Source organism: Gavia stellata, chromosome 23 (assembly GCF_030936135.1).
Source record: "Gavia stellata isolate bGavSte3 chromosome 23, bGavSte3.hap2, whole genome shotgun sequence".
NCBI lineage: Eukaryota > Metazoa > Chordata > Aves > Gaviiformes > Gaviidae > Gavia > Gavia stellata.
Window position 1 is genome coordinate 12591817 of NC_082616.1, and position 27947 is coordinate 12619763.

General features: G+C 38.6%; 1 protein-coding gene across 1 annotated transcript in view; it reads right to left on the reverse strand.

The window, feature by feature from the left end:
- Window positions 1-27947, reverse strand: part of XRN2 (5'-3' exoribonuclease 2) — a 49581-nt gene that overhangs the window by 10001 nt on the left and 11633 nt on the right. Inside the window, exons 10-28 of the mRNA XM_059828499.1 lie at window positions 27528-27602; window positions 27283-27416; window positions 27133-27190; window positions 26941-27048; window positions 26108-26152; window positions 24765-24896; window positions 22865-22983; window positions 19339-19474; window positions 15565-15672; window positions 15392-15481; window positions 14805-14877; window positions 13860-13943; window positions 12936-13033; window positions 12765-12844; window positions 11266-11322; window positions 9112-9180; window positions 8879-9013; window positions 7376-7503; window positions 1033-1093 (exon numbers count right to left, since the gene is read on the reverse strand). Coding sequence (XP_059684482.1) covers window positions 1033-1093; window positions 7376-7503; window positions 8879-9013; window positions 9112-9180; window positions 11266-11322; window positions 12765-12844; window positions 12936-13033; window positions 13860-13943; window positions 14805-14877; window positions 15392-15481; window positions 15565-15672; window positions 19339-19474; window positions 22865-22983; window positions 24765-24896; window positions 26108-26152; window positions 26941-27048; window positions 27133-27190; window positions 27283-27416; window positions 27528-27602 — 1790 coding nt within the window. The remainder of the gene's footprint in view (window positions 1-1032; window positions 1094-7375; window positions 7504-8878; window positions 9014-9111; window positions 9181-11265; window positions 11323-12764; window positions 12845-12935; window positions 13034-13859; window positions 13944-14804; window positions 14878-15391; window positions 15482-15564; window positions 15673-19338; window positions 19475-22864; window positions 22984-24764; window positions 24897-26107; window positions 26153-26940; window positions 27049-27132; window positions 27191-27282; window positions 27417-27527; window positions 27603-27947) is intronic.

Consider the following 27947-nt stretch of genomic DNA (forward strand, 5'->3'; position numbering starts at 1 on the left):
AATGGTTGCCATGGAAAGCGTGATTGCGGAGAGCTCAATAAATTCTCCCAAAGCTGATATTTTCAGTGGTTAACATTTGCAAATAAAACCATGAAAAAAAAAAAGTTGTGCCTCAGAGCAGAAACTTCAAAAGATCTCACATATGCTCTCATTCCTCCATAAATACAAACAAATATCATTATTCATAGCTTTCACAGGTATGCTGGAGTTTATAAAGTCCATCTGACTTAAGGACATACAAGCTATCAATGAAGGAACGCATGTAAAACATCCCTTATTATCAAACCATGTCACATTCCTTCTATTCGATGGCACTTATTGGACTGCAGATTCCATAATCCTTCCCTGAGTCCCTTCTGCATTTAATTCAGTTCAGTCTTAAGTAGTTAAAGAAACTGTTTTCAGTGGCAACTAATAACTACTGACCTACAGTGACACTGCCCTACAATAGGCTTGTCAGGCCTGAAAAACTTGTACCAAAGAAGCTGATTAGGACTTCAAGAGGTTTGTAGCAAGAATCAATGGCTAGTCTGTACTAATGCTGCGGTTGCGGCACAGAAATGATAAAAGTGGAACACCATTAGTTATGCCTCATTAAGCTCCACAGCCCTCCTAAAAAGAAATTTGTTTAGCCTGTCCAAAATCTAATGCAGTTTTAAGCTCTCTGTGTTCAATTTCATAGTATCTCAAAAGCTTCAATAAGATAAAGGCCAAAGAACCAAGAACGGTACCAAAGCACCAACAGTAAAGTTAATTTTGAAGTCTGATTTTTAATGGAAAGTGTTTTTGCCTTCTCTTTTTTAATACAAAGTACTCAAGCCTTTTAAAGGATGAACACCACATACTGCACTCACTAATTATAAATAAATCGTGGACATGAATTAACTTAAAAAAACCTGCTGTACAGCATGATTTCAAAAAATTTAAACAACAAAGTTCAAAACAAAGAGGAAAAAAAAGCTGTGAAGACTGGCAGAACCAAGTACAACCTCCTGGCCACATTTTACAAAACTTCAATCCCTCCTGCCTTACCTCTGTGGTGTCTGTTGAAACAAGGGCGTAGGACCTCGCCAAGACTCCTGGGGTCTAAGATCTAGAGGGAAAAACAAAATGTTAAAATAAAGAAGAGCAAGTATACTTAAAGAACTGTGCTCCACTCACTCTTACACACACACCAGAACTTGTTTTAAGAAGTCAAACAGAAAAGCTCAAACTGGATACACTACCAAACACATTTCACCAAGTCGTTGGTTACTGTTGCTGAGTTTGACAGAGCCCTTATGTCCATCAGTGGCAAGCTTAGTATTAATTAATACAACTTTTTTTTTTTTAATATGTCCAATAAGCTTCAAGTTATAAGAAGAATGAATTTTAATTGCCAGAACTAGCATTGGTTAGTGCTTAGACCCTTCACAGGTATCTTCTCTTGAATTTTTAAAAATGCAAAACCATGTCTGTTACCGTAACAACTGGGGACTTCATTAAATGTTTACATTTCTTACAAGTACATTCATCACTACACTATATGAAAAAATATAGATACATATACACACACACACATCGCTGCGTCATCATCACAACACACCATGTTTGTGAGCAACAAATATTTAATACTCAAAATATGTGCAAGTTTCCCTCTGATTAGGCTATGTTATTCTATAAAGCAAACTAAAAGAATGACCAGAGCACATAATAAAGCAAACAGTTCCACTTTATTAAAGTGGTTTTTTTTTAAAATATATAGTTATATTTAGGATATATTTAAAGATAGTAAAAGTGTTTAAAAGTTAACCTAGACAATGATAATATAATAAAAATCTGTTAACGATCTCTCAGTTAACGTAATCAGACTGAATTAAACCTTTTGGGTAAAAACTTGGCCAGAGACCTAGCACTGCAGTTATAAGAAACCGCAGTGAAAGAGACCACCCACTTCTCAATTGTTTCTTTTACCCAAACTAACTCTTTACAAAGACGTAGCAGTAACAACATTGCTTTAACAGGACATGCAATTAAACGGTTGTTGTCCTTCTAAATAAACTGGTTAGTAAACAGGATAAAAGAAACAGCTAATCAATAGCTCCCCGGTCAGTCCACAACACTCAAATTGTGCATCAATCAAAAGCTTCAGTTTCAGTGACACCTTTGATTATTTTCAATGGTGTTTAAGTGTGACCTAATTTCAACAGCTGGTTCCAGAAGTTGTCTAATGGACGTACTGCGATGGGACAGTAACGCCCTGTTAAACTGCCAATATTCAAGTACACTAAAGCTTTGCAACAGTTTGAAAGAAAAGGGGCGGGGGAAACACCACAGGCAGAGGAAAAATCTGTGCTTCTCTCCTAACTCCGGCTGGATTGTCTGCAGGCTGTAATGGTCTGACCCAGACAGAAACCTTTCATGCAGCACTTGAGCGCGCAGGGGAGGGTGCGGGCAGCCCCCAGCAAAGATAACACCGTTTCGTCAGGGGAAATAAATTCTGATCCCCAGCAGCTCCGCTGTTACCGCCTGGGCCTCCTCCGGACAGAGCTAATCCAGCCCACCCAGCCCAGCAACAGCCGGAGCCGCAGAGGGGTACACGCTGTATTTTATTTATTTATTAACCACCACACATATACACACACACCCCAACCAATATATACACCCGTCTCTCTTTATGTATATATACATACACACAGACACATATACACTGTTATCAACTGATGCTCATAATCAAGTGTAATTGGTTATTTCATATAGACTGTAACCAAACCAGTCTGAAGCACCACAAGGACTAAAGACAGGTATGTGGCACTTTTATACTGGTCAGTCTGTGAATTACAAGGACTTTTACATGCATAAACAGGCTGTACTAACACAATGCTTTAGTGATGCTGTGTTTGCTTTTGAATACAAGATTAGTGCAACACAAGAAAACCCAGGCCCATAATGTTGCCTTCAGCTACTTTGGGGGAAAGAGCAATTAAAGACACAGCGTTAAACTGAAGCTTAAAAAAAAAGTAGTACACAGATGAAATTGCTAAACAAGAAAATAAAAATTTTAAAAATTGGTAAAGCCCAAGAGTGTCACTATTTTCAATCAAAAAAATATCCTAAGACGACTTTACTTCTAATAATTTCAAAGTCTCACAGACACCAGCACCACAGAAATACAGGCAATACAGAAGAACTGAGTTCTGGTAAAAATGTTTTCAGATGCACAAGACCCCTCTATCCGTAGTTCCTAACACCTGTAGTCCTTTGCCTGCAGCCGCCAGGACAAGGGCTAGGTTTTGGCTCCGTCACCACAACCAGACCTGCAGGTCTCCTGGGCCTGGCTCAGTTCTCCTTTCGCTTGCTGGGAGACACAAACTTCCAGAAAAACAGACCTATATTCCAGGAAGAATAATGACCATGTTTCCCCTACCCTCCTCCTCTGCGCAGGCTGAGCTACGCAAGACCCCCAAGTATCCGGACAGTTATACAGACTAATACAGTCTCCCCATCCCTGACCCTCCCTGGTCAGAACTTTACATTTTAATTGAAGTTTATTAACGCGTTTTCCATTCCATTGCCAGGGTCAAATGGCGCTCCAGTGAGAAACCCAGTGAGATGATGCTGGTCTCGCCCTGGTACAGTGTTTCCCATTCATACAGACCCCTGCTTATGGGCTAGTTAAAAACCATGTGTGCTATTTAATCACTTTCTTCCCATCTGAAGAGGAAAGGACCCAGCTCTCCTGCTGTAACCACATCTTATTGCAGCTCTAGGGAACAGTTTAACAAAGAGTTTAATGAAATCATCATAAAAACATTTAAAGCCACCTTATTACTATTCATTTGTATGGCTCTGACAGAGAACAATCTTTGAGGGAAAAAGCTTGCAGCAGTGAATTACACTTCAAAAAGGTACAAAACTGAAGAAGAAGTGACAATTAATATTTTCTTTAGTCTTCAAAACGTAGGCATTTCCTAGAGCTATAAGGCCAAATAAACTGCCTTCTCTAGCAGCTCCTCAAGTAACAATTTATCTAATCAGTGTGGCAATCAAAAGACGAGATTTTGTGTTTACTGATTGCACTAATCAAAATCACTTTTCAAATGCAGCTAATTGACAAGTTTACTGACTGAAATGAAAGTCATAAATCAGATATCCTGTGCTGCAGAAACCAAATATGCCATTCACAGAGTACTGCCGTACTGCACTTGACTCCCCAAGTTATCAGCACAGACAATTATTCATCAACTGAAAATTGGCACATCAAAGTCAAATCAGAGAACAACAGTAAGGAACACCCACAGAAGGCTCTTGAGGAAGAGATGGCACTTTGGTTGACCGCATTGCCCTTCTAGAGTCTAATTTTACTTCATCATACGTATAAAAACATAATACATAAAATGAAAAGTTGCTCTGCATCAATCCCACAAAATGTGGGAATTTTAACCACATCAGCTCTAGTTTTTCAAGAACGTGTAGGTTCTGGATGCTTCCCAATCCAATTATGCCACAACATACAGCTGTTCTCTCACAATTATATAGCTGATGAACGTGACTTTGACACAAGAGATAACCTGCCCCATTAAGAAAACTCAACATATGCTTTCCCATTCCTTCTAATTTGATCCTCTAGTTGAAGATCCCTGTGCTTCGACAGAGACATTTGTGCTTGAACTGAAGGGGGTGACTGGAAAAGGCAAGAAGATAGCTGTGCTGTCAGATCTAGGAACACCTTTTGGTACTCCTAGAGAGAACGCAGTCTGGGTGAAATTGGCCCACGTGCTCAATTCCGACCACAAATTTCCATCGGAGCAAACGCACTGTCTACGCGGTCTGTTCCTGTTCAATAACATGACCACCACCTACTGCAGTGAGGTTCAGGGAGTTGCTGACACGCTCCCATCCATCCTCACAGGTTTGCTTCATGCTCGACCGACACAATCCGTAATCCAGGATGTGTTACGCTGTCTGGGTGTGGTCCCATTTGCAAAAGCATCCTTCAGTGTGCATGTCAGAAAGACTGATTTCTGCAGAAATTTTGGGCTATGACACTTGGAGGTATACTTCTAACAAGGGCTTAAGCAAGGGTTTAACCCTTTTACCAGGGCCTCTACATGGTAAAAGAGGAGTTAAGACACATGCACCCACTTGGCATCAATAAGTCAACGGCTGCTGTAGTTAGTTGTAAAGACTTCACACTGCAGTCAGTTTAAATCAGAAGTTAATTAGAGTTTAAGACTAATCTCCTAGGACAGCTTGCTATCATTAGTAGAAGAGGAGGAGAACCAGAACAAAATTAACTGACAAAGAATACATCTGCAGCATGTTGCACTGCGGTCTCCCATGAAAACAGAGAGTGCCAGGAACCAGCTTCTCGACTCCAGGATGAAGAGCCCCGGAGAGCAACAGCAGGCGCACAACCCCTGCTTTGTGAAAAAGCCTTTGTACGATGACTGCCGGCAGCGCACGAGGCAACGCGCCGCAATGGCGGCTGGAGGGAGCAGCAGGTTGACCTAGCACCTCTTTTTGCTGCACGAACAGGAAAGCATGAGATCGACCTCTCCCTAATGGAAAAAGCAGCATTAAGGAAAGTGGCACAGCAAGAGAAAGAAAGAAAGAAAAAAAGAAAAAGCAAGGAAAAAAAAAAAAGAAGCCTTGCTTTCAGATTTGCCAGGCACACCTGCAGAACAGCAACTGGGGATGCCCGAGGCAATTTGAGGGTGAGGAAGGGGCAGGAGATGAGGGGAGGAAGGAACGAGTGAACGAAAGCCCCCAGGTAGTTTTTCTGAGGCTAACAGATGGACTGGGATTTCACATCGATCAGTGGATTCAAGCCTCCTCAATTTGAAAGAATGATGGCATTGGGGCATATTTGCATGTGGAGTGCTTCCTATACAACACAAGGTGCTCAGATGCCATGAGGACAAGAGCTTTCTAAGCACCTAATTGGCAAGATCAGCTCCATCTACGTAAGACAGAGAAAACTGCTTTGAAATAAGTATTTCCCACAAAGCGTCAAGACTTGGGCTTCAGAAGACTTGAAGAGCAGTATAAGGACTGATGGGTTCACAAATACTTTGTGCCCCAAACCATGCAGACTTTCTCTTTTTGGAGAGTAAAACAAAAATGTGATGCTTGTCTGGTAGTTCTGCCTTCCCATTCCCCACACCCTTCTTTTTAGATCATATTTCTTGTTTGTTTAAAAAACCACTTGTTTTCCTTTAATCAAAGTTAGTAACTCCAGGCTCTCATACTCAATCCGTCTCTCCACATAAACCAATCTGATTCCTCTCACAAGAAAGCTTCTGCACCCACTACTCAACTACACTACATCCACTTTAGGACTGGACAATAGAAGTTTAATTCAGAGTGGCCATTGATATTATTTATTTGCTGTTTCATATGCAGTGAAAACGCAAGTCAAATATAAAAAGGCTGACAGCGTCATTATGCAGTAATCTGGTCTTCTACATGTGACAAAATGTTGGAGTTCAAACTTTATCTGTGTCAGCTGTTTAAACTTCAAACACTTGCATAATTCAATATTGCAAGAATTCAGCTGAACAGGGAGAACTTCTTACTTTAAAGCACCTTTTTAGGCCCTTTAGCTGAGTTTCCTTCTGTCTCAATCCCACCATTACAGAAATGCAGCTCCTGATCACAGGTGAAGAGACAGGACTCTTAAATAGCATCCTTTTTGGGAGCCCTTTGCACAACCAATTCCTTCCCAGGATGAAGAACTCCACCTTAGGTCACACAGGATTTATCTTACCACTTCCAGTCACCCACTTGTTCACCAAGCAGTGGTATCCCTGACCTCCTGACCACCCCCTACCACCTCTTTGCCAGAAGTTGTAACACCTACCGCAGGCAGGAGAAACCAATACAGGACTGTGAATTAGCAACTTCGGTTCAGTCTGTCATCTCAGCACCAACCACAGCTCTTCTGTCAGTCCTACAGTCTCTCCTGATCCGCCAACCATGCCTTGTGCATTAATAATTTTCTGTGGCCAGCATCCTCCTCTTGTTCTCTTCACACACAAAGCACCAAGTTTCTACTAAGTCTGCTGATGCTGGTGATGTTGAGGTTCAGCCACATACTGAACACGTTCCGGATAACAGGCACTAGGAAACCTTAGTAGACAAAGTGCTATTTTTCCTACTGCATTTGAATACTGGGCGCAGTAGTCAAAAATGGGATCCCACTTACAGGCACATAATTACATTTTAGTACATTTCACTATAGCAATTCCATAAAGGAAGAGCAATAGAGAAGAGCAACACAAGGTTAACAAAGACGAATGCCTGAATCCACTTTTTATTTGTAATAGTGCAACAGACCAAAACAAAACCATAATATTTTTCAAACTCTGAAATGTAGAAAGCAGAACCCACTTACTTGACAACAATTTAGGAATCTGCTGCTGCCCACTCAGAAGCGGCCTGGTGTATGGGCTCCCATAAGTTCCAAGAGGTACTGCATTGGCATACATTCCTGGCATCCCTCTTTCCCTTGGCATCGTATGGCTATTACATGTAAGAAATGGAAAGGAAAAAGAATAGGATGTTTTTATGAATGCCATCTTACAGCACAGCTGCTACCCAGACCATCAAACACCCCAGCTCTCTCCAGTGCATCAGTGGAGATGTGCACAAGCATGATGCAGTGACTCGCTTACAGATCAGGGTCCCAGGCGCACCACAAAGAAAGTACAAGCTTTGTGAGCTGGTCCCAGCAAAAATTCTGGAGCTTCTACAGCAAGCCACAATACGCAAACATGTATCTCCTGCAAACTGTGTAAGAGTTCAATAAAACTGAACTGCTGTCACATTCCCTAATAAGTGAGAGTCGATAAAAATGCAGGAACTGCAAATATTGGTGTGTCAATGTTTGCCAGGCCTTTGCTATTTTTCCTGTGCAGAATTAAATTTGCGTTAAGACTTTGATGCTTGTGGTGTCTGCCACCCTGGACAGCAATTTAATGAGACATCATATGTGATCAATAACACAGCTATACTTTTTTTATAACTATGACATGGAAGAACAGAAGATGGTTCACAAGTGTAGCACTGGAACAATTATGCTTTCCAACACACGAATGGAGGGAAGGATGTTGCTTTTTGTTCTTCCAGGTCCTCCACAGCCAGAAGATGAAGAAGAAAGTATTGTCTCTTCCTAAAGACACACTCGTGTTCGGTTGCTCACAGAGTTTACTTTTATTTGCTAATAATAGAATCTCCTTTAAAACGTTCTCTTTTCTGGCTCTGATAAACGTATGGCTCCTTGCCCTCCCCAGGAAGAAAAAACATTTCATTTTATCTGTAATACATAGCTCATTCTCTCATCCTGCACTCAGAAGCATTCTCGTACGACACTGCAGCACCTGAGAAAATTACCTGGACTTTTGGAGAACTAATAAAAAACGACCGTGGCAATGCCTTGAAAAGTGACAATCAAACTGATTGTATGGTGTATGCTGCATACAAAGCTTTTTACAACTTATTAATTTTTAAAAGCATAAAAGACATTCCTGACTTCATAATAGTCTTAATTATCACTTGTGGGAAATATTCTCACTGTACCTTCTGTACTTCAGGCAAGTAACCACCAAACAAGTTGAAAAAAACAGTGGGAAAGCTAGTTAGAAATATTTAGCAGCACCTCCCCCCAAATCAAGAAGAATGAAAGGCATTACTGCAAAATTATAGTAATATACAGTTTTCATCAATACTGAATTTAAACATCACATACCAACGTTTCCATCGTGGAACACCAGCACCTAATCTCTGACAGCCCATCCCCACCCCTTTGTTTCTATTTTTTTAAAAAATTAATTTAAAAAGCAATAAATGAGTATAGTCATCTCAGCAAGGCAGTCAGTAACAATGCCGCCAGTCTTACCCTAAAGTTCTAAACGCTGACTGGTCCAAATGGACCGGTTTTCTGTCTCGGTTAAAACCAAGCTGCGGTCTCCAAGGCCTGCCATCATTGTTGGTTTTCTCCCAGTCTCCTGGCTTCAGAACTGGAGCAGGTTTCCTTAATATTAAAAATAGTTCCATAAATACTGATCAGAGCAAATACTCAGATTAATGAAAGCAAATGGAATTATTTGAAAACTGACAGCTGATACTTACTTTGCACCAGGTAACACTACAGCCTTGAAAACAAAGTCTTCATCAAATTGTGGATCTTTGAAAGAGATACTAGGAGAAAGTATTTGAGCATTAGGTTTACTTGATAATTAAGACAAGCAAGATTAAAAAGTAATTGCTGCTTTATTAATAGTGATGTACACAACAGAAAAGACAATATTCAAGAACTCATGACTTAAACTGCAAAGCCAATTTCTTGCACATGGATATACTGACTATATTGGGCTTCGATGTCTCGATTATTTTCCACAGGGTGACCTTTTACCTCCCCTGTATCAATAGCCAGTCCAAAAGAAAGTGTAATGTCTAGAAAACAGTTAGTCCTATGTATGGTAATGAAAGTATCTTCTGCAGACCCTTGAGTACAAATCCTCTAGTCAAAGCACTGATTGTACTTGATTAAGTTCAAAGGCTGCCACAGCACAGACAGGAAGGATATCAGCTTGCTATGTAGTCTAGTCAAAAGTGTACAAAACTTAGAAGTGGGATTTCCTGGGCCAGGGAGTTTTTATCCTGAAAGGCGGCTTTGCAGTTGCATGCAGTTCCCGTGGAGGGATATATGCCTATTTTCAGTGACGTCTCAGAGACCCTGCATTTTAAGCTGTCTACTATTAGACAAACTAAATAGAGCAAAAAGTGGCTGAAAGCTTAATTTCTGCTGGTACAATGCGTTATATAGCAGTTTGGGTTTGCTCTAGGAAAATTCATCCACACTCCTAGCTATTCCAGTCTCCTGGTGTAAGTATCCAGGTCTCAGGTAGGTCCCACCAGGGACATTTTTGAAGTACATGGCACCAACCGGCTTCCTGTTCTCTCACTACATACCATTTGATACAGAAGAATGCTTGGGATGCCAAGAAAGATACAAGCAAACAACTAAGCAGAATAATCTCATTCTTCCAACTGAAATACATCTGTTTTTCAGCACAGAGAATGAATGAGACTCGAAGGAAAGAGAATAATGGTCCCTTGGAAAATTCAGCCAAAGTCACAAGAACTGAAGAGCAGAATCATGACTGCTCATACTGTCTCAAAAGACAGGAAGAAAAATCCTTGCAATAGAGAAATGGACAGAAGCGTAAAACAATTCAAGCCTCCTGACAGTGGCAGATGGAAAGCCAAAAACTACCTTTAACTCATCACTCAAAGTAACTAAATCCCCATTTCAGAACATCCTTTCTACAATATCCCAACAAGCCACAACTTAGCATTTCTTACTGCCTGTAGATAGTTGTTCTAGTTGAACCAAGTTATGCCTCCTTGGAGGAAAAAATTACGCAGATAGATCACAAGTGATTTTTAGTGTCTCAAGTATCTTATGTGGCTCAAGAAGTGAAAGGTTATAAGCTCAAGCATTACATACCTATTGTACTGTGCCAAATTAAGCGAGAATGACATACAACACACTAGATCTACAGAAATTTGCTGTCAAGTGCAAGAGTAATTAAAATCTTCTGTGACCACAAGATTTACTCTTGGAAACTCTGCATTGTTTTTTATTCATTATGATGTTTCTTATTATTCTCCCAAACATCACATTCAGGCAAAGTTAGTATTACTCCTTTACTACTTAACGACATGAAGCTTATATTCTCAGGCATCATCTGGGAATTGTTAGGAATAAAAATGGATAAAAATCCAGGAGGCAAAAAATCAAGAGCTGAAAGGCTTTCAATCAACACCCAATTCTGTCTTGAAGGCTTGCTCTCATGAATGTTTGGTTTTCTTTAATTTAAAAGGCTTGATACAGACTATCAAGTTCCATAGGCTCTTTGCTTGCCAAAGACCCAGAAGTCCCAACAGAGAGCAAGCAGAAAAGCAACAGCAGGAAAGATGAGGTATTTCTGAAGGGATTGAACACACTGGGTTTGATGCACTTAGAAATCACCATTTTGGACATTTCTGCAGGGCGCACCACTACGCACTCTGCTTAACCACCCTAACCCAAGCTCGCTGTGTTACAACATACTATCTTGGATTCAATTCTCACAGAAAACCAGAAACGTTTAAAGTAAAAGCTTCAATTTTATTGAGAGAGATTCTGTTGCAAATTCAACAACACAGAACACCAGAATAATCTGAGTTTTGATTGCTGTACTTTGTACGCCATTGCATTAAAACCCAGAGTTTATTTACCTGACTGCAGAATTTTGTGCAAGATCACGCAGCATTGGAACAGGAGACTCCACTGTCCTGGTAAAGAGAAAAACCTCTGTCAAAACATCATGTAACGTATTTCTCAACATTTGCTCCACTTTCTGTGTTGCTACCACTCCCGTTCCTCTGCCAACTAAGCCTGCGACACATTAGGGTTTGATTGTAACAAGCCAACAGGTTCTAAGAGGGCAGGAGAAGACCAGAGAGACAGATACACATGCAGACACCATGAAGACACAAACCTGCTTCACTAAGAAAAAAAAGGCTTTGAAGTAAAAAAAACAAACCAAAAACCCAACCAAAAAACATGGGTCACAAACCCATGTTACACATAGAAGTCACAAACTGTACACACACTGGCTGAATCTGATCCAGATCTTTTTAGTAAAGTAAAAGACTTATTTTGAAGTGGCAATATAAATGCCTGTTCACCTTCACAGAATTCCTATCAAACTACTTCTCTAGGTAAAAAAATACCCATTTCTCATGCCCTATCTAGGAAAGACAATGCCAGAAGAGTTTTCCTGTTCCTGCATTGCTACTCCCTCCAAGAACAGCTCTGACTTGTTCGTATTCTTCACAAGCCATGACAAGAATAGAGAAACGTGTATTAGTGAGTGTGACCTAGGATACATTATCTGTCCAACAAAATCAGAGTGTTTGTGCATTTAATGCAAATGAGTTACTGAACACCTGCTTATGCCTCTAAGCAAAGTTAGATAAATGAATGCATACCCTACAATGCAAAGATTACACCGATAATTTCTCAAACTAAATGCATTATCTAGAAAACAAAAAATATTAGCATTTTTTGTATGTGTAGCTGGTAACAGCCCTGAATTTGGTGTTATAGCCTAAATAGAAAACAGCAAAATATATCTCTACCTGTTTTTTTTCTTTAATGCAATTAAGATTACCATATAAAAGCAGAGTTGTTGGTTTTGGGTTTTTTTGTTTTAAACAGCATGCACTTCTGGAAATTACATCAGACTGCACTAAATTAACATTCGTACAAAAGCAAAGAGGCCAAAACAACATGACCTTACCGAGTAAGGCCACTGATCACTACTACTTTTATTATATAGACCTCGTTTACCTATTAAAGTTCAAACATTACTATATACATAAAAATCAGCTTTCCATAGATGAAATGACAAAGATTCATCAGCAATTAAACACACACATTAGAGCGCTTTAAAGATTTCTGATGCAGCTTTAAAAGCCTAGTTGTGAAATAAAAAGAATAGGATCATAGAACGAAAGTTTTACTTGCTTGGTTTTTTACATACGCTGATGATAATACACACCTGCTATGAAATCTAGCGGAAAGCATGTTTAGCCTCAGAACTAAATGCATTGCCTTGCCAGGAGGTTTAGGTTTCTCCTTGTGGGCACAAAGAGATTTTTATTTAAATGCGGACATAACTGAAGGAAACGTCCTTTAGCATCAAACAACCCATACCAAAAGCCATACTCACTGATCAGGAAGAACAGCATTTTCATTCAGTGTAAGCTTTCCCTGGATTCCGTGGCACAGCTCTGGGGGTATATCCACTGGCTATGGAAAAAAATAATTTTTCAGCTGCAGCACTTTATTAGACCTCCACCCTCACCATTTACACAATCCCTTAAGAACAAGTACAACCTACCTCTGTATTTTTGGTCTTGTACTGTTCTACAATAAAGTCACAAAGTGGATGGTGTTTTCCAACAAAGAGAACATCACCACCAAGGCTATTTCTTCTGCCTAGAAAAGACAAAGAGAATGGGATAAGAGTTCAGAGCAAAGAGGGAAGGAAGGAATACAGCAGAGCAACACACCACCCTGTTGACACCTCCACAAAAGGAAAGCTTCACTGTGATTTAGGAGAAAGCTTTGAACATTTCTTGAGAGTGTTGGAAAGAGAGCGTCTCTGCCCAGAACAGGATGGCTGCAGTAGCAAGGGTAGTGGCAGACAGTAAAACGACGAGAATCCTGTGCTCAGTGGGAAGAATCTCCAATTTAGAACAGAGTAATGCTGAAGACACAGACAGGCTGAAAAAACCCTATACCTCCCAAGCAGCTTTATCTACGAGAACCAGCTACTATTTTTGTACAACGGAGAAAGTAACATGTACATTTGCCTATATAAGCTGAACACAAAGCTTCACATATCATAACTGGACACAGCCAGCCTACTGGTCAGAGAACAGCCAATACACATATCTAGTTTACCATCAACTCTAACCTTAGAAATGAGAGTTTATTCTTTTGATTGCAACATATTCCTCTCACAAGTACTTTGAAAGCATATACTGGTAGAAGTTTTTCATACGATTAAGCTGCCATCTAATTTTCGGGTTAGGTCTTATGCAGGTCTACTTCAGTAAAATAAAAGTAAGTGAAAGCTACAAAAACAAACCGATCGAGGATCGTTCTAATTACCAGCACCATCCATGGAGAAGAGGATACAGCCTGCCATAATTCAATCCAAGCAAACATCTATTATACCTTGCTCATTTAGGGTGAAACACAGTATATAACAAGTCATAGAGAATACATCACAATCGCAACAATATATCACAATTCTTACTTTCTTCTGGAGTGAGGTCAGGGTAGACTTCTTCCAGGGCAGCTCTAAGGCGTCGCTCATCAACAAATGGCAATAACGCAACACCTAGTAAAACCAAAACATTATTTTTTTCCACACTCGGGGAGGAAAAAAAAAAAAAAAAAAAAAAAAAAAGACACTAGCATGGAAAGCTCCAATAGATTCTTTACCCAAGAAACGACTGTTGCATCAGTCAGAGGAAAGAAAACCCTACATTTTCAGAGGTTGTGACCCTGCAGGCTGTTCAGAGAAAAATAGCTCAGTAGTAGTGCAGGTTGAAAAGGTGAGCTCATCTCCAAGCACCCATCCATTCTCCTCCTCCCCAGTCCTGGGTAGGCATTGGGAAGCAGTTCCAGTCTGGGAGCAGATGTTACACTATTGGCTGAATACCAGATACAAAATTTGGCAGACCTTTAAAAGTAATATTCTTTAAAAGAAAGAAGAAGCTGCATTAAATACTGTATCTGTTTTTTCATTCTTTGTATGCATCCAAATATTTCTATATTCCCCAAAGCATTTTTCACAAGGTACTAACGAGCCAGTGATTGAACAGAACAAGATCCATTAATTAAATGCAAAGGAGACAAAAGACAATTACACAGTAAGGCTGATAAAAATAGAAAAATGATTAATCTAGTTCAGGACAAATTAACAATCTAGAATGACTGCTGAAATTACTACTAATCATTGCCAATTCTAAATCAGTTACTGAACCATAATTTGTTCTTCATACAAATTTCTTTTCAAAAATATACCTGCTGCAAACTACTTCTCCCCCACACCAAGTAACACAAGTTACCTGTGTGACTTGGTGCCTCATTATCTCACTAAGATAATTTTCCATTTTCTTCCTATTTTTATATAGATTCTTAAGACTGAGGTCAGTATACTATAGCTCAAAAAAACCCAAGAAAGTTGAAATTTCACCTTGCCAAGCATATTTCTTCCCATTTAAATCAATAGCAAAATCTTCAGGGTAGAAGTCAATTATGCTTGATTCCTGTATTTGAGAAAATAAAAAAAATCATTAAAGCCAATTATGAGACTCAGAATGCCATGTAGCACTGTACTTCGCAGAGGGCAAGCAAACACAAAGCTAAGGAGGATGCAAAGAACTTTGACTAATAGAAACATCTTTTATTAAATGTCATTTAAACATGAAGTATGGTAGGGCACTTCCATTACTTAAGAATATCAAAACAAGAAATTAAGCAGAAGAGAATAATTCCAGAGAACTGGATTAAGGTATCTGCTCCCCAATTAAGTTTTGCAACGTTTTATAAAAAAACTAAACAATCTTACTAAAGTGTAAAAGAGTCAGGAAATAATTTTTCCTCATTGAAACATCTGAATTCAAAGAATTTAAGGATCTTTGAGGAATATCCACAATCTACCAAAAATGTTCACTCCTGGTCTCCATTATTTTGCTGCCTGAAGTAAGAAGCAGCAAGTCATGCTCACACAACTGCAAGACGATATAACCTTACAGAGAGGAATAAAACAAGGATTCTTACTGGATCTGTCATGAGCTTCCTCCACGTTGGTGGCAGAAAATTTCCACTTGCAGCAGGAAATACTCCCATAAGTTGTTCAAGAGGCTTAAACTGTTGAAATTAAACAAGCAGATGTAGGACACTTGTAATGAGCTGTTAAATAATAAATAAATAAATAAATAAGCAAGTCCTACCGGTTTTGAGCCTTTCTCAAAATCTGAAGGCATGTCTGCAATACCCTCAAAGTCAGAAGCAAACGGAGCATAGTGAAAAGGGTAATACCAGTTCCAGGATGCACAGCCCTAGGAAAGAGGAACAAAAGAAACAAGATCAGACAAATCAGAAAAGTAAAAGAAAAGAAAATAAAAATCATGTAGCCCAGTCACTAAAGATGACAAAACTTAGCCCCGCATCAACTGGGAGAAAGAGGAGTCCCCATGATTAGAAAAGAAAGAGCTCTTGCCTCTAAAGGTACTCTGGAGTTCAGGTTGGGACTTAACTTTTCATAGCCAGACTAGAGCGAGTGAGTTCACTGGACAGTGAATGGAGACCACGGGCATTTCCTCGGCAGCACAGAACAGCAGATAGACTTCTATGCCAAAGTACTCTTGCTATGTGCTAGGTTTGAGTCACTAAGGGAGACAGCCAAAGAGACAGGACCTAGCACCATAACAACACAAAAGACCTTACAGCAGAATCTTAACCTTAGCTTCAGGACACCATCACGTACCTCATGCCTTTTTTCTCCCCTCGAGAAAAAACACACAAGCATGTGCACAAAGTCCAATAAAACCAAGCACAAAAATTTCTTGCAAAGAGTAGGATATCACAGTCTATCCGTACAGTTAACCAGTCCCTGGGGCTAAGCTGAAGAGCCTGTAACAACTGGACACATTTTCAACTTGTGTAGAGTTGCTACCACATCTCTAACAGGGAAATAGACACAGATGACACAGAGGAGAGGAGGGATTTCCAAGTTCTCCATAACTGTATAAACAGCAGAATCGTGCCAGTCAGAAAGCCATTACAAAGGTCTCAACAGGAACTGAAGAAGTATTTTTCTGGCAGCACACAGTTTGCACCACTGTTTTTCAATGCAAAATCCCACCGCTAACTTAGGAATATGGGGGACTGGAGAACCCTGATATGATACACTCTACAAGGTGTGAAAATGTGAACGATATTTGTTGCAGGTTGAAAAGTACTCTGGTTTTAACTGTGACTTTTCTATTCGGTACAAGCACTAATACATACACACTTTGAGTAACATTTTGCTTTTCCCCCTCTTATTCTTCTGTCTTGAATATTGGAAAATATAAAGTGCATTCACTTGAAAGAGGCAAAATAATCCTCAAAAAGGAGAAAATAAACACAAACACATCAGAACACAATGCACTTCGTAAAGGAAACGTGGCTCTAGAAGGTCTAAGTCAAGTTTTCACCTCCTCAGCTATTTTTCTTAGCTGTACCACTTGAAACAAAAGCTTACTACTTTGACTTCCAATTCTGAATAAGTAAATGTCAGTGAGGCTCCTCCAGCAATATTTTTGGTATAAAATTATACAGACTGTAATTATTCGATGCAATTCTTCAGATGGTTTCAGTATGTTTCAAAAGCCAGGTGGATTGGTTTCTTACTTTTCTTTTTTTTTCCTCTACCTTTTTTTTTGTTTCCAAACAGATGTTCCCACTAGTGGAACATGCTCTGCATTATTAGCTTTTTATAAGAATAGAAAAGCACGTAATGTATTCTGTCAGAAGTTTTATGGACAATAAGCATTAGTCATTGGAAGCAATTCTTATTATGGCAAAAAGAAAAAAACAAACTAACAAAAACCCTCAAGCAAACCTATTTTGAAATTCCTCCAGTCCAACAGCTTCCTAATTGATCTTCCACATGGGCAGAAAGTGATTTGACTGTGGCTCCACACCAATCCAACAGCCTGCCCATGTATAGCAGGTTACAGTGTCTTGCCTATGCATAATTCTGTTATACAAGTACAAACAGCAGCACGTGCAAGTATTTCATTGCTGCACTATTTTAAGTCTGCAATGTAATTTTTATAAGGTCTAGAGAAAGACTTGCCTTCTTTTAGAGTAATCTGAATATGAAGCAAAATGCCAAAAGCAAAGCCCTCAACATTTTTGTACTTTCATCAAATTCTCCTTAGGAACATTTCTAAACCAGAAAATATTTTCTGTACAGTCACTTTTCCTTGAGGTCTTATGGGCATTCCTCCTTAATTTTCTTGAGAGCACTATGGTCCTGCCTGAAGTTGTTGTCAACCTCACCAACTTATTTTCTTTGCAACTGTAATCATCTATCACTTCTATGTGCATCAGTCACTTCAGCCAGAACCTCTACAAACTCACAAGGACAAGGAGTCACCTACATACATCTCAATAACTAAATTGGTTTTACAAGCTAAACTAGCGGGTGTTGCACAGGGACTTGCCCGTATTCTTTCAAGTCTGGTGTAAGCCTGTCTTCCAGCTCCTATACATTTAAAGCCACAAATCTCTCAACAGTGCACATGCAAATGTAACCCCGGTTTGAACACTTATAAAAGCACACGATGACGTCTGCACAAGGCCATGGCCACTGATCGCAAAGGAATGAACGTACGGCCCATGCACACTTCTTTGAATAAAGCAAACTTAATTTTACAGTCTTCAAATGAGTATAAATATTTTGGTCACCTCTTAAATATTATCTGTTTTGCTATGTACTCCCTTCCCCTAAACCCTTCAGCTTCCCTTAAAATCCAGACTGCCTTTCACAGTAGTTTTGTACTACTGCATCACTGATGGTCACACTGACAGTTTTCCAGCAAGTAGACACCTATAGCTAATCTGAAGATTCATGTACACACTTTGGAGACATATGGGCACATATAGAGTTCTAGGAATATATCTTGCCACAGTTAACAGGAACACCGTTTGCTTTCAGCAGACCTTAACTGTGCGCAGGATCATGGGAATTTCCGCCTATAAAGGTGTCCAGGTGACATTTGTCCTTTGCAAAAGGAGCTACTCAAGGATGTGGAGAGCTCAGCTCCCCTGCAGATCAACTGCAACAGACTTGCAAACCTTAAACTCTATGATTTTCATCCACCATAACATGCAAGTCAGAGCCCAGACTCAACTAATACATACCGTGGAAAGGAAGGGAACAGAGTTCCTTTTCGTTCCGGGGGGGGGGGGGGGGGGGGGAAGAAAAAAGGAGTACCCATTAAAATAAACTAACTTTAAGACTGCATAGTTTTTTGCAGGCATGTGAGGTATTTGCCCTGCCTGTGCTCGAAGCTGGACAGGTGAGAGCCACCTATGAAAAATGTGCAGTTTTATCAACATGGCACTGTGTTCAAGCTACAAAGCCCTGCTGAGACAGATAAACTTCACTGGCTCGAGCACATTCTGTTCCCAGGTCACACACAAACTATAACTTACTTTGTCTTCAGGGCACGAAGCTAGTTATTAACCATCGGTGCAACAAACCCCAATATGTCTAACTAATCTCTTGCCAATCTGACATCTCAATTATCAAAAGATTTAAATCAGATACAGATTACTTCAATCACAATACACTTCATAGAACATCATTACAATCTATGGAGGAGACTGCCAGCTCTGTTCCTTTCAAATTCTTACTAGCATTTCACAGACTTTGTCCTTTGTTCACTCATTTAGTCATCTGCAATTTCACTACGCATGGCTATGTATTGCAAAGGAAAAATATACATCAGTCCTTAATAAACTAACAAGCGCTGTTACTGTATGTGAGAAACAAAAACTGCATTCAAATCTTGAGTGTCAAATAGAATGGGCACCCACTTATTTTGTATCTTAAAAAAAAAAAAGAGCCCTGCTTTTCAAAAATGAGCAATGGATTATTACTATTTCCTGAAAAGAAATAGGGTGCAGACACAAGAGAAAACTGAATTTTCAGAGAAGAAATTTTAAAGTACCTGATAATAATATCTGAGAACCCAGCAAAGCCCTTCCACATAGGACTGTACAACTTTACGACGGAATTTCTCATCAGATGCATCAACATCAAATTTGTTTTTATAGTAGCGCTGTTTCCAACCGGTTTCCCATAACCTGCATAACAGACACCAATACACATCAATACATGTTAATATATGCACATTTACATATCTGAATTAAAATATAAGCCAAAGTCACTTGCTACTTCAATTCCCATTTTTATACAATTTAAATGAAAGCATAAAAACTAATACTTAGCAGCAAGAGAATAAAATTTGATGGTTGGCGTCACAGAAAATCAAGATGAAATTCTGAAACGACCGTCCTGATAAACACGTCTTCAAAATACTCATTAGGAGCAAAGTAGATTTTCAAATATGTGCCTGCTGCTGTCAGGATTTTTCAAAACAGTATGGTTCTTAGTCGGCAATTTCATCTTTCTTATCATGAATCTACTACCAAAACTGCCATTTGAACTTTGTTCTTCAACTCTTCCAACCATTACAAAGAGAAGAAACTCTCCCCCTTCCTTATTTTGTTTAATCTACCCTAGGCCAAAAATCTTTATCTTACTGGAATACCTTCTCACATCAAGTGCATTCCTCTATTCTTAATACCCCTCTCAAGCAGAAAAGTGATACAGTTTCTCTGCTACTCAAAATAAAAAGTAAGCAAATAAATAATAATAAGCAGCAGCAGCTTGATTTCTATATTCTATTGTTGTTCAGACAAGCTATGATTACCAGCAGAATTATCTGCAACTCAGGAATCCCATGCTTGTGGACTCACATCAGACAAGTTCCCTTTTACACAGGGATTTTCAATCATTCATAACAGATGGATATTGGAGGCAAAAAAGCAATTTCAAACACCATTTATCCTTACTTCACACAGCTCCCCCTTATGTCTGTCTACGGATGGGGCAGGGGAAAACTACCACTTGCTCTTCTTTGACAGATAAGCATCTGAATCCCTCAGCTCTAATGTATGATGTTAGGAAAAAAGTGGACAGTGTGCTATATTGTGCCACATTTCAAGCAAGAATATTCTGTGAAGATTAACAGTAAACAGAGACTGTAGGCTCCTCTAAAAACTGAGAAGGCAGGGGAAATACAGCTGTGGTGGGCATGGGCAGCAACAGGAATCAGTGCCTACGGACTCCAGAGCTTTTCTTCCTTGGAGTTTTATCCGCTCACTGCATCTGCTGTGTTTCCTGTCATTCAATAGGCGACACATCAATTTTGAGAGAACAGTTGTGCCACAAGCAAGGAGCTATTAACATGCACATAAAACTTCAGGTTGTTAGTCCTAACAGACAGGATGTAACCTTGGGGGAAATTCCAATTCAATTCAGAGGCTGCCATCTAAAAAGGTAGTTTAAGCAATTGAAAGATTAAGCTCTACTTAACAGTTTGGTTATCATGCTTCAGAACTGGCCTCCCTCACAAAACTATCTGGATTGTTTTTTGGGGTTGTTTTTGGTTTGGTTTGTTGTTTGGGGGGTTTTTTTGGTTGTTTTTTTTTTTTTAATTTAAACCTATTATTCACCATACTGCATGTATTTTACGCACACACATATCTCACAGTTCTGATGAATTTTGGTATTCTAAGCAAACTAGAGTAAAGCAAATTACAAATCTGATTTAGAAACCAGTTAAATCAGATAATTCCTTAATAATGATTTTTTTTTTTTAAATAGAACTTTATTCTCAACAATTCAAAAACTGGCATTGATTGTAACGTCTGAAAATCATCATGCGAGATCCCTTTCTACAAAGGCTGTGACCACTTTAAGTTACATACAGAATCCAAAGCACACAAGTAACCTGCAAGGTCAACTCAAACTTACACTTGTCAGAATCTCATAGAGTAATAAATATAGCATATGAAGCCTTTACAACACAGCAGAGATCAATTTATGCTTTTTTACATGATGGATATTCTTTTGGTTTTGCAAAAAAGATATTCCCTTGCTTCTGTTTCAAGTTGGTTGCCCAGTACAGGGATACTTTTTAAAATCTGACCTGAGCTAGTTCAAAAGATGAGTCAAACTGATGAGGAGTTGGAGAAACCAAGAGATGTTTTCAAGAGTTTAAGAAAGCCAGCTGGGCAAGGACAGAGCTACATGCACTAAAGTCTTGAAGGACAGAGCCAACACCACCTGCAGTCTATGAGCATCTGACCCCAGGAGCTCCCTGGCAGCTAGACACTTGCATAAATTTCAAAAACCTTTTCTGTAAGATAACAAAACCCAATCTGCTAGCTGACTAGAACTATTTGTTCTAGATTTAAAGTAATTCTAAATACAAAATACATTTTTGCAAAAAACAACTTTGTTGCATCTAGTACATTTATGCAGTTGTTTTTACTTACAGTGAGAAGCATAAAATTATTTTCCACTCAGAAAAGGATCTGAATAAATATTCTGAGCTACAAAAGAGCTTAAATAACTGCAGATGAATTTAGCATATCCTTTTGCTTGACAATACCAACCCTGTCAAAACTATTGCTAGTTGTAAGTCACCACGGTTCACTCACACTAGTTGCTATAAAACTGTTAAAGCTTCTTTTAGAACCTCCGCTAAAATTGAAATGGAAAGCAATATTAAAATTTATCCTGATTTTAGATAAAAATCCTGTTTGCTTGATTAAAAAAAAATACATCAATCCACTCAGATCTGCACATACAGGAAGGAAAATGAGAGCTAGAATATCTGATATTGGAAGACCTGATGGGCTAGATGCCACGTATGTCACAACAACAGTGCTGGACACCAGTGATCAGTACTTCACAACGAAGTAACCCGTATTGTTTTCCCATGTCCACCTACACACCGACTCTACAGAAAACAAAAACCTACTGGTTGCATTTATCAGGGCAGAACCCTTAACAAAAAATTAAAAGGGCCTTCACTCTCGACTTAAAGGGCGATGGCTTGATTTAAACCTTTGATAAATGCAGACTCACTGGTAATTCACTGTCAGTTAATTCTCATAAAATTCCTATCCCTTAATCATCTAGGGATCAGCCATCCTAAGACATTTAAAGAAGTCATCATAGACAGAACAGGGCCTGCTACAAATCAAAGATGGAGGAAAACATATTGTGATAGTCAAGATAAGTAACGCTGCACACGTGAATGTAACTGAATGTTATGGGTTAAACAGCTCAAAAATTCAACTGCAGAACAGCGGCATTCAGCTCACATAATCAAAGCTGAACAGTGAGTATCTAGCCAATCTAGTGCTTGGTCTCAAAGGGAGTAGTGGCTTGGAGGATGAAAACCTGCACGCATACTAATCTAGATACTTAGATTTAACAGCTATAGCTTACACATCTCACTGGAATTTACTGAATATTCTAACCCTCCACATTAATTACCGGTGGATAAAAAGATCATAGAAAAGCATCTGAAGGCACTGCTGCTCTAAGCTAAATGGCATTAATTAGACTGCATCTATTTCAGCAATTTGCTAACAAAGTGCTACAAAAAATGGCTTCACCTGATATTATCCTCTGGCTCAGGTTCACTGTCACTATCTTCAGCTTTTCGCTTAATTCCTCCTGCCAGGGATGGGCTGCCGTCAGAATTGAGGCTGGTATTTGGAGATGATGAAGTTGTCTAGGGTCAGAATTATTACAGATCAATAGAGGGGAGGGAAAGGATTTATTAGGCATTTAAAATTCAAGTTAATTTTAACAGCTTTGTGATAATCACATGCATTATTTTTAGTCCCCCAAAAACTCAAGGCAAGTGCTACACAATCCTTAAAACTATTAAGTCAAGTAGCAAAAGAAAAGAACACATCTTTATATTAAAAGGCCGGCATTGATACATACAGCCAAAAAGTTCATTGTATTTGAGAAAGAAAAAGATGCAATAAACAAGACAATATAAATTGATAAAACATGCAATTTTGGAATACAACTGTTGTCTCTAGTCTTAGAACTTATGTTACAACTTAATTTTACAGCAACAGTGAAAAATGCACATGCAGGCTACTGTAAAAATGCTGCTTGTAATTCAGAACTGGCAGAAATACTACATTTCTTCACAACTGATCTTTGAAACTCCTTTCAAATTTATCTATTTTAATATTACAGAGCCTGAAAGAAACTTCTCCCATAAAAGAATTGATTTGCTTAACCCGTGTGCAAATGTTTCAAGATTAAAAAGGGAAGAATAGCAGAAATTATACTTTAAAAAACCCCAACATACTGTATTTATTCAGACTTAAAAGACAGAAAACATCTTTATGATGAAAAGAACCTTTACTCAAAAATTTGTTCACTGTTTGGATGAAGATTTATGGCCAGGAAGAAAGTATTTGTCATGTATTTGTCATAATTATTTAAAGTTAACAATCAAGACTTCTAAGAGAGCACTCAACTTATTTCCAGTTTTCCATAATTTTCTAATACCTTTCCAAAAATTTCATCTAAGTCTCTCCTCTTCCCAGTGAAAGGCAATGCTTTGGAAGCACTTTGACGAACACAGATATGCAAATCACAAGTTTCCAAAATACAGGTATCTAAATCTCTGTGTGTGTATATATCCATCTATCTGTATGCGCGTGTACGTATATGTGTGTGTGTATATATGTATGGGGGTTTTTTGTGAGAACTGATTGAAATAAAATATAGACATAAGGCTTGGGGGAAAAGCAGCATGTGGGGGAATGGCATCATATTTTGCAAACACACTCGTTAATGGCAGCTTGCATTATTTTTTATATATACTGGCCTTCCAGCTCACTGCTTAGAATTAACTCTTTATACATACAGAAATCAGAAAAACAAGTAAGCAAAATGCACACACTCCATGTGTATTTCACATGCACCCTCTCAAGCACAGAAACCTGGATCTAGAAGTACAGTTTCAGCATAATCAAGCTACGCCTCAACAACCCTCAGGTTATTTTAGCAGTTCTCAACAGTACTGCGAGACAGGAAGTCCCCCCCCAGAAAACTAATAATCAAATGAGACACATGTCACAAATTCCAAAAAGAATATTAAAAGATCTCCAGCTCAGGGATTCAGCGCGTGTCTCTCAAACCTACTGAGGAAGTTCCTAAACCTGTACTCACAGGAGGTTTGACTCCACAAATGCCAAACAAGTTTGAGAAGAGCCACCGTATTTGACTCGGATGCATTCACCTTGCACTTGCCCTCCCAGAACTATTTAACAAGCAGTATCATACCAAACATTAAAATAAAGAACACAATTTTATTCTAGTATCATCACAAAAACTGGTTATTAAAAGCCACTTCCTTGAAAAATAAGTATTTCTTTGGTCTGCTTTTCAAGAAAGCTTGACAGGATAGAGAAAAAGTTACCCAGAGTAACACAGGATGTGATTACTTCCCCTTCTATGTGTAAATACCTTTGAACATCTACTTACAGAATTCTGTCTGTCATGCATTCTCATTTCAAAGGCGGCTTGTCTAGGGTTACTGATTGCCTGAGGACTAGATCGATTTCCCAGAGCTTGAGGGGAAAACTGTCCACCAGGAATAAAAGACGGCTGATCCCTCTAAAAGATAAATATATATATAAGGATACTGAAAAAGCTGTGTAATCTTCACAGCAGCGTGATGATGCTCTCTCACAATTTTCAGATTAACATGTTACATAAACCAAGAATAATTTACTCATTCGTTCAGTTCAGCTTAAATTAGTTATGTTTAACAATCTCAACCAGACATAAGGGTCTTGCTTGTAAGCATCATCTTATAGTCCTATAATTTATTAAGCTCCTTCAAAAAAACCCCAAACAAACCCTGCATTTTGTGCCCATGTTCTTTCTACATGGGCTGAAAGGCAGTTTTTTGGGGAAGTGAGGCTTCATCTAACCTACTGGGAAGAACATACTCTTTGTAAGCAAAGTGAATAACCTCTTCCACTCCAATAGGGATAGTCAGAAAATATGTAATTTAAAAAATAAACACAAGATCTAGATAGTACCCAGAGTGGGGATATCATATGCCTTGAAAGTTTTGTAAGCTACACTTAGCTGAATGTCCTAACCAAGAACAAAGCTATGTTTAAATGAACATACAAGAGTCCATTTTTAAAATATCAGAACATTCTGTGAATAGAAGGAAAATCAACATCCTTCCAATAACATAGTTTTAAAGAATTCAGCTTACATTGGTCAGAAAGGGCAAAAACGTTCGCACAACAGCTAATGCTTCTCTATTACCTTTGAGAGATATTTGGCAACACTGACTTGCAGGCAGAATGTGAGGTAACTATAGTTAGGGGTAAGCCTTCCTTGCTTTTTTAGAAACATGCCTCTAGTGAAGCAAATCCATTTAATGCAAAGTAGTGTATGTATTTAAACCTAAACTCTATGCTAAACTCCACTGCCCTCAGCGATACAATTGTTGAGAACACTTGCGCCAATGCATGGAAAAGAAAATTCCTGTACAGTGACCATGCTGAAACATCACTAAATAATCACGAAAGCGCAGATTTGTGCAGATTTGAAGGACACAACATACAGCTATCATACAGTGTATTCAACTCTCTCCCTCCTTTCCCTTTTACAAAGCCTTTAATATGCAATTCCTTCTTTCAAAGCTTCAGTCTACAAAAAGCCATGAAAAACTCTTTAAAAGAGTTTACACATGGACCAGAAAATGCCACGAGTATGACTACAGCTTCAACCAACACATATGCTGAAAGCTATAGTGTACATTTTAATTCTTGCTAGTTTTTGTATTGTCAAAGGAATAAATTTACCTTCATTCTTTTTCTTTTTTCTTTTTGCCGTCTTTTAAAGTTATCCTAAGTAGAGAATAAACAGAAATAAAGTCAGTCAAGCTTATAGATTTCTTGGAAAAATATTTCATTATAATCCTCTACTGACCAGAAAGCCATAAAGTTTTTACATAATGTTCTGAATAAGACATAGGTTAATTCTTGTGTCTGTAAATCCAACAGAAATGGGATAGAAATTTCTACACTATCCTGAAAACCTATGGGGAATAAAAAAAAATAAAGTTTTGCCAGCACTGGCACAGTATTTTTTGACTGGATAGTGAATACAATTCTTTTACTTACAAGGTGTTTTATCACCTGCACTTAATGAATAAACTGGAATACGTCTGCAAAAAAACTGCACAGACAAACTGCAGAGAGAGACCAAAAGAAGAACAATCTCTGGACACATTTTGAATGGCAGGAGGTACTGTAAGGCAAGAATGCACTTTGAATTCATATTTAGTATGCCACCCCTGCTCATGGCTTGCACTTCAACAGTTTGTAATTTGCTACAACCCAATTCCTTCTTCACGTTTCATAGCGGCTATTCAAAAAGCTGCAGGCAGCAACAGAACTCACACACAGTTTTCATTTTGCTGTTACTTGGGATAACAATCAGAAAAACAGGCTGTCCAGGAAAAGAAAATCAACTGGAAGCACTCAATTCCTTTTTGAATCCGGAGGAATTCACTAGAGATTATAACAGCAAGTAGAAAGTTTAGGGTTTTTTCTTATTCTGCTAAAGGAGTGTCACAGTCTAACAGTAACGCAAGTGATTAAAACCAAACTCCAAGAATGTAACAAAAAATTACATCGTCGTCTTTTCTCTTTTTGAAAATACTATCTTCAACTTCTCCAACAGCTAACATGATCATCTGGACTCGCTGTAGGTTGACAAAACCACTTTCCGTAAGGTACCCCTGTAAATTAGAAAATAATATAGTTGAAAAACATTTTTGTACCAAACACCCAGATATTTTTAAAGAAAAAGCAAAAAATTTTACCCCAGTTTTGTGCACCACATTTTTATATATGTTAACCAAGCGATCAATTGCTCCCTCCCTAAAAACAAACAAACAAAAGCATGAGATTCTTACTATTTAAAACCACAGTAGGTATACTTGCAGGAAAAGAAAACATGTATTCTCATCTACCTGATCTCCAAAGATGGCAGATGAGGAAGAAAGTCATTTCCCACAAAGAAACACATAAAGACCCAGTCATCAACACTTCTTTCAAAGTCAAAAGTGAAAGGCAAACTGGCCATAGTGAGTTCTCTTTCCAAATACTGCAACACACATGGAGAAGAAAAAGGCCATTAGGGGCATTAGAAAACACTGTGTATGGAGTTTAAAAATATTATTTATATAAAGCAGATGAAGTAACTGCTTCAACATACCTCTCGCAAAACACATAATCGGATGAAGATAAATTCTTGTTCAGCGATAGGAAGACTGTCTGCAAACTGATCGTGCTAAAATAAAAGGAAAGAGTTGCATTACATCCAAGCTCACCTTAAAGTTTCTCCAGCTCAATTTTAAAGGCTTACTTTGGGAGGAGTTAAAAGGTATACAAGTACAGTTTCTCAAGCTGTTATGCCAAGCATGCATTTTGCTACTTTGCATGTCTGTTAAGTTACTGATCATTTTCTCTCGTCAGTGAAAAAAACCAAAACCAACAAAACACCACAAGTGAGGATGTTAGGTTTGACATAATACTTTTGTGCTACAGAAGTACAATTCTTACTTATTAATGTAAGAGGAAAGCTAGGTAATTCCAGTAATATAATTTGCATTATGTTTCAGCCAAAACCGACAGC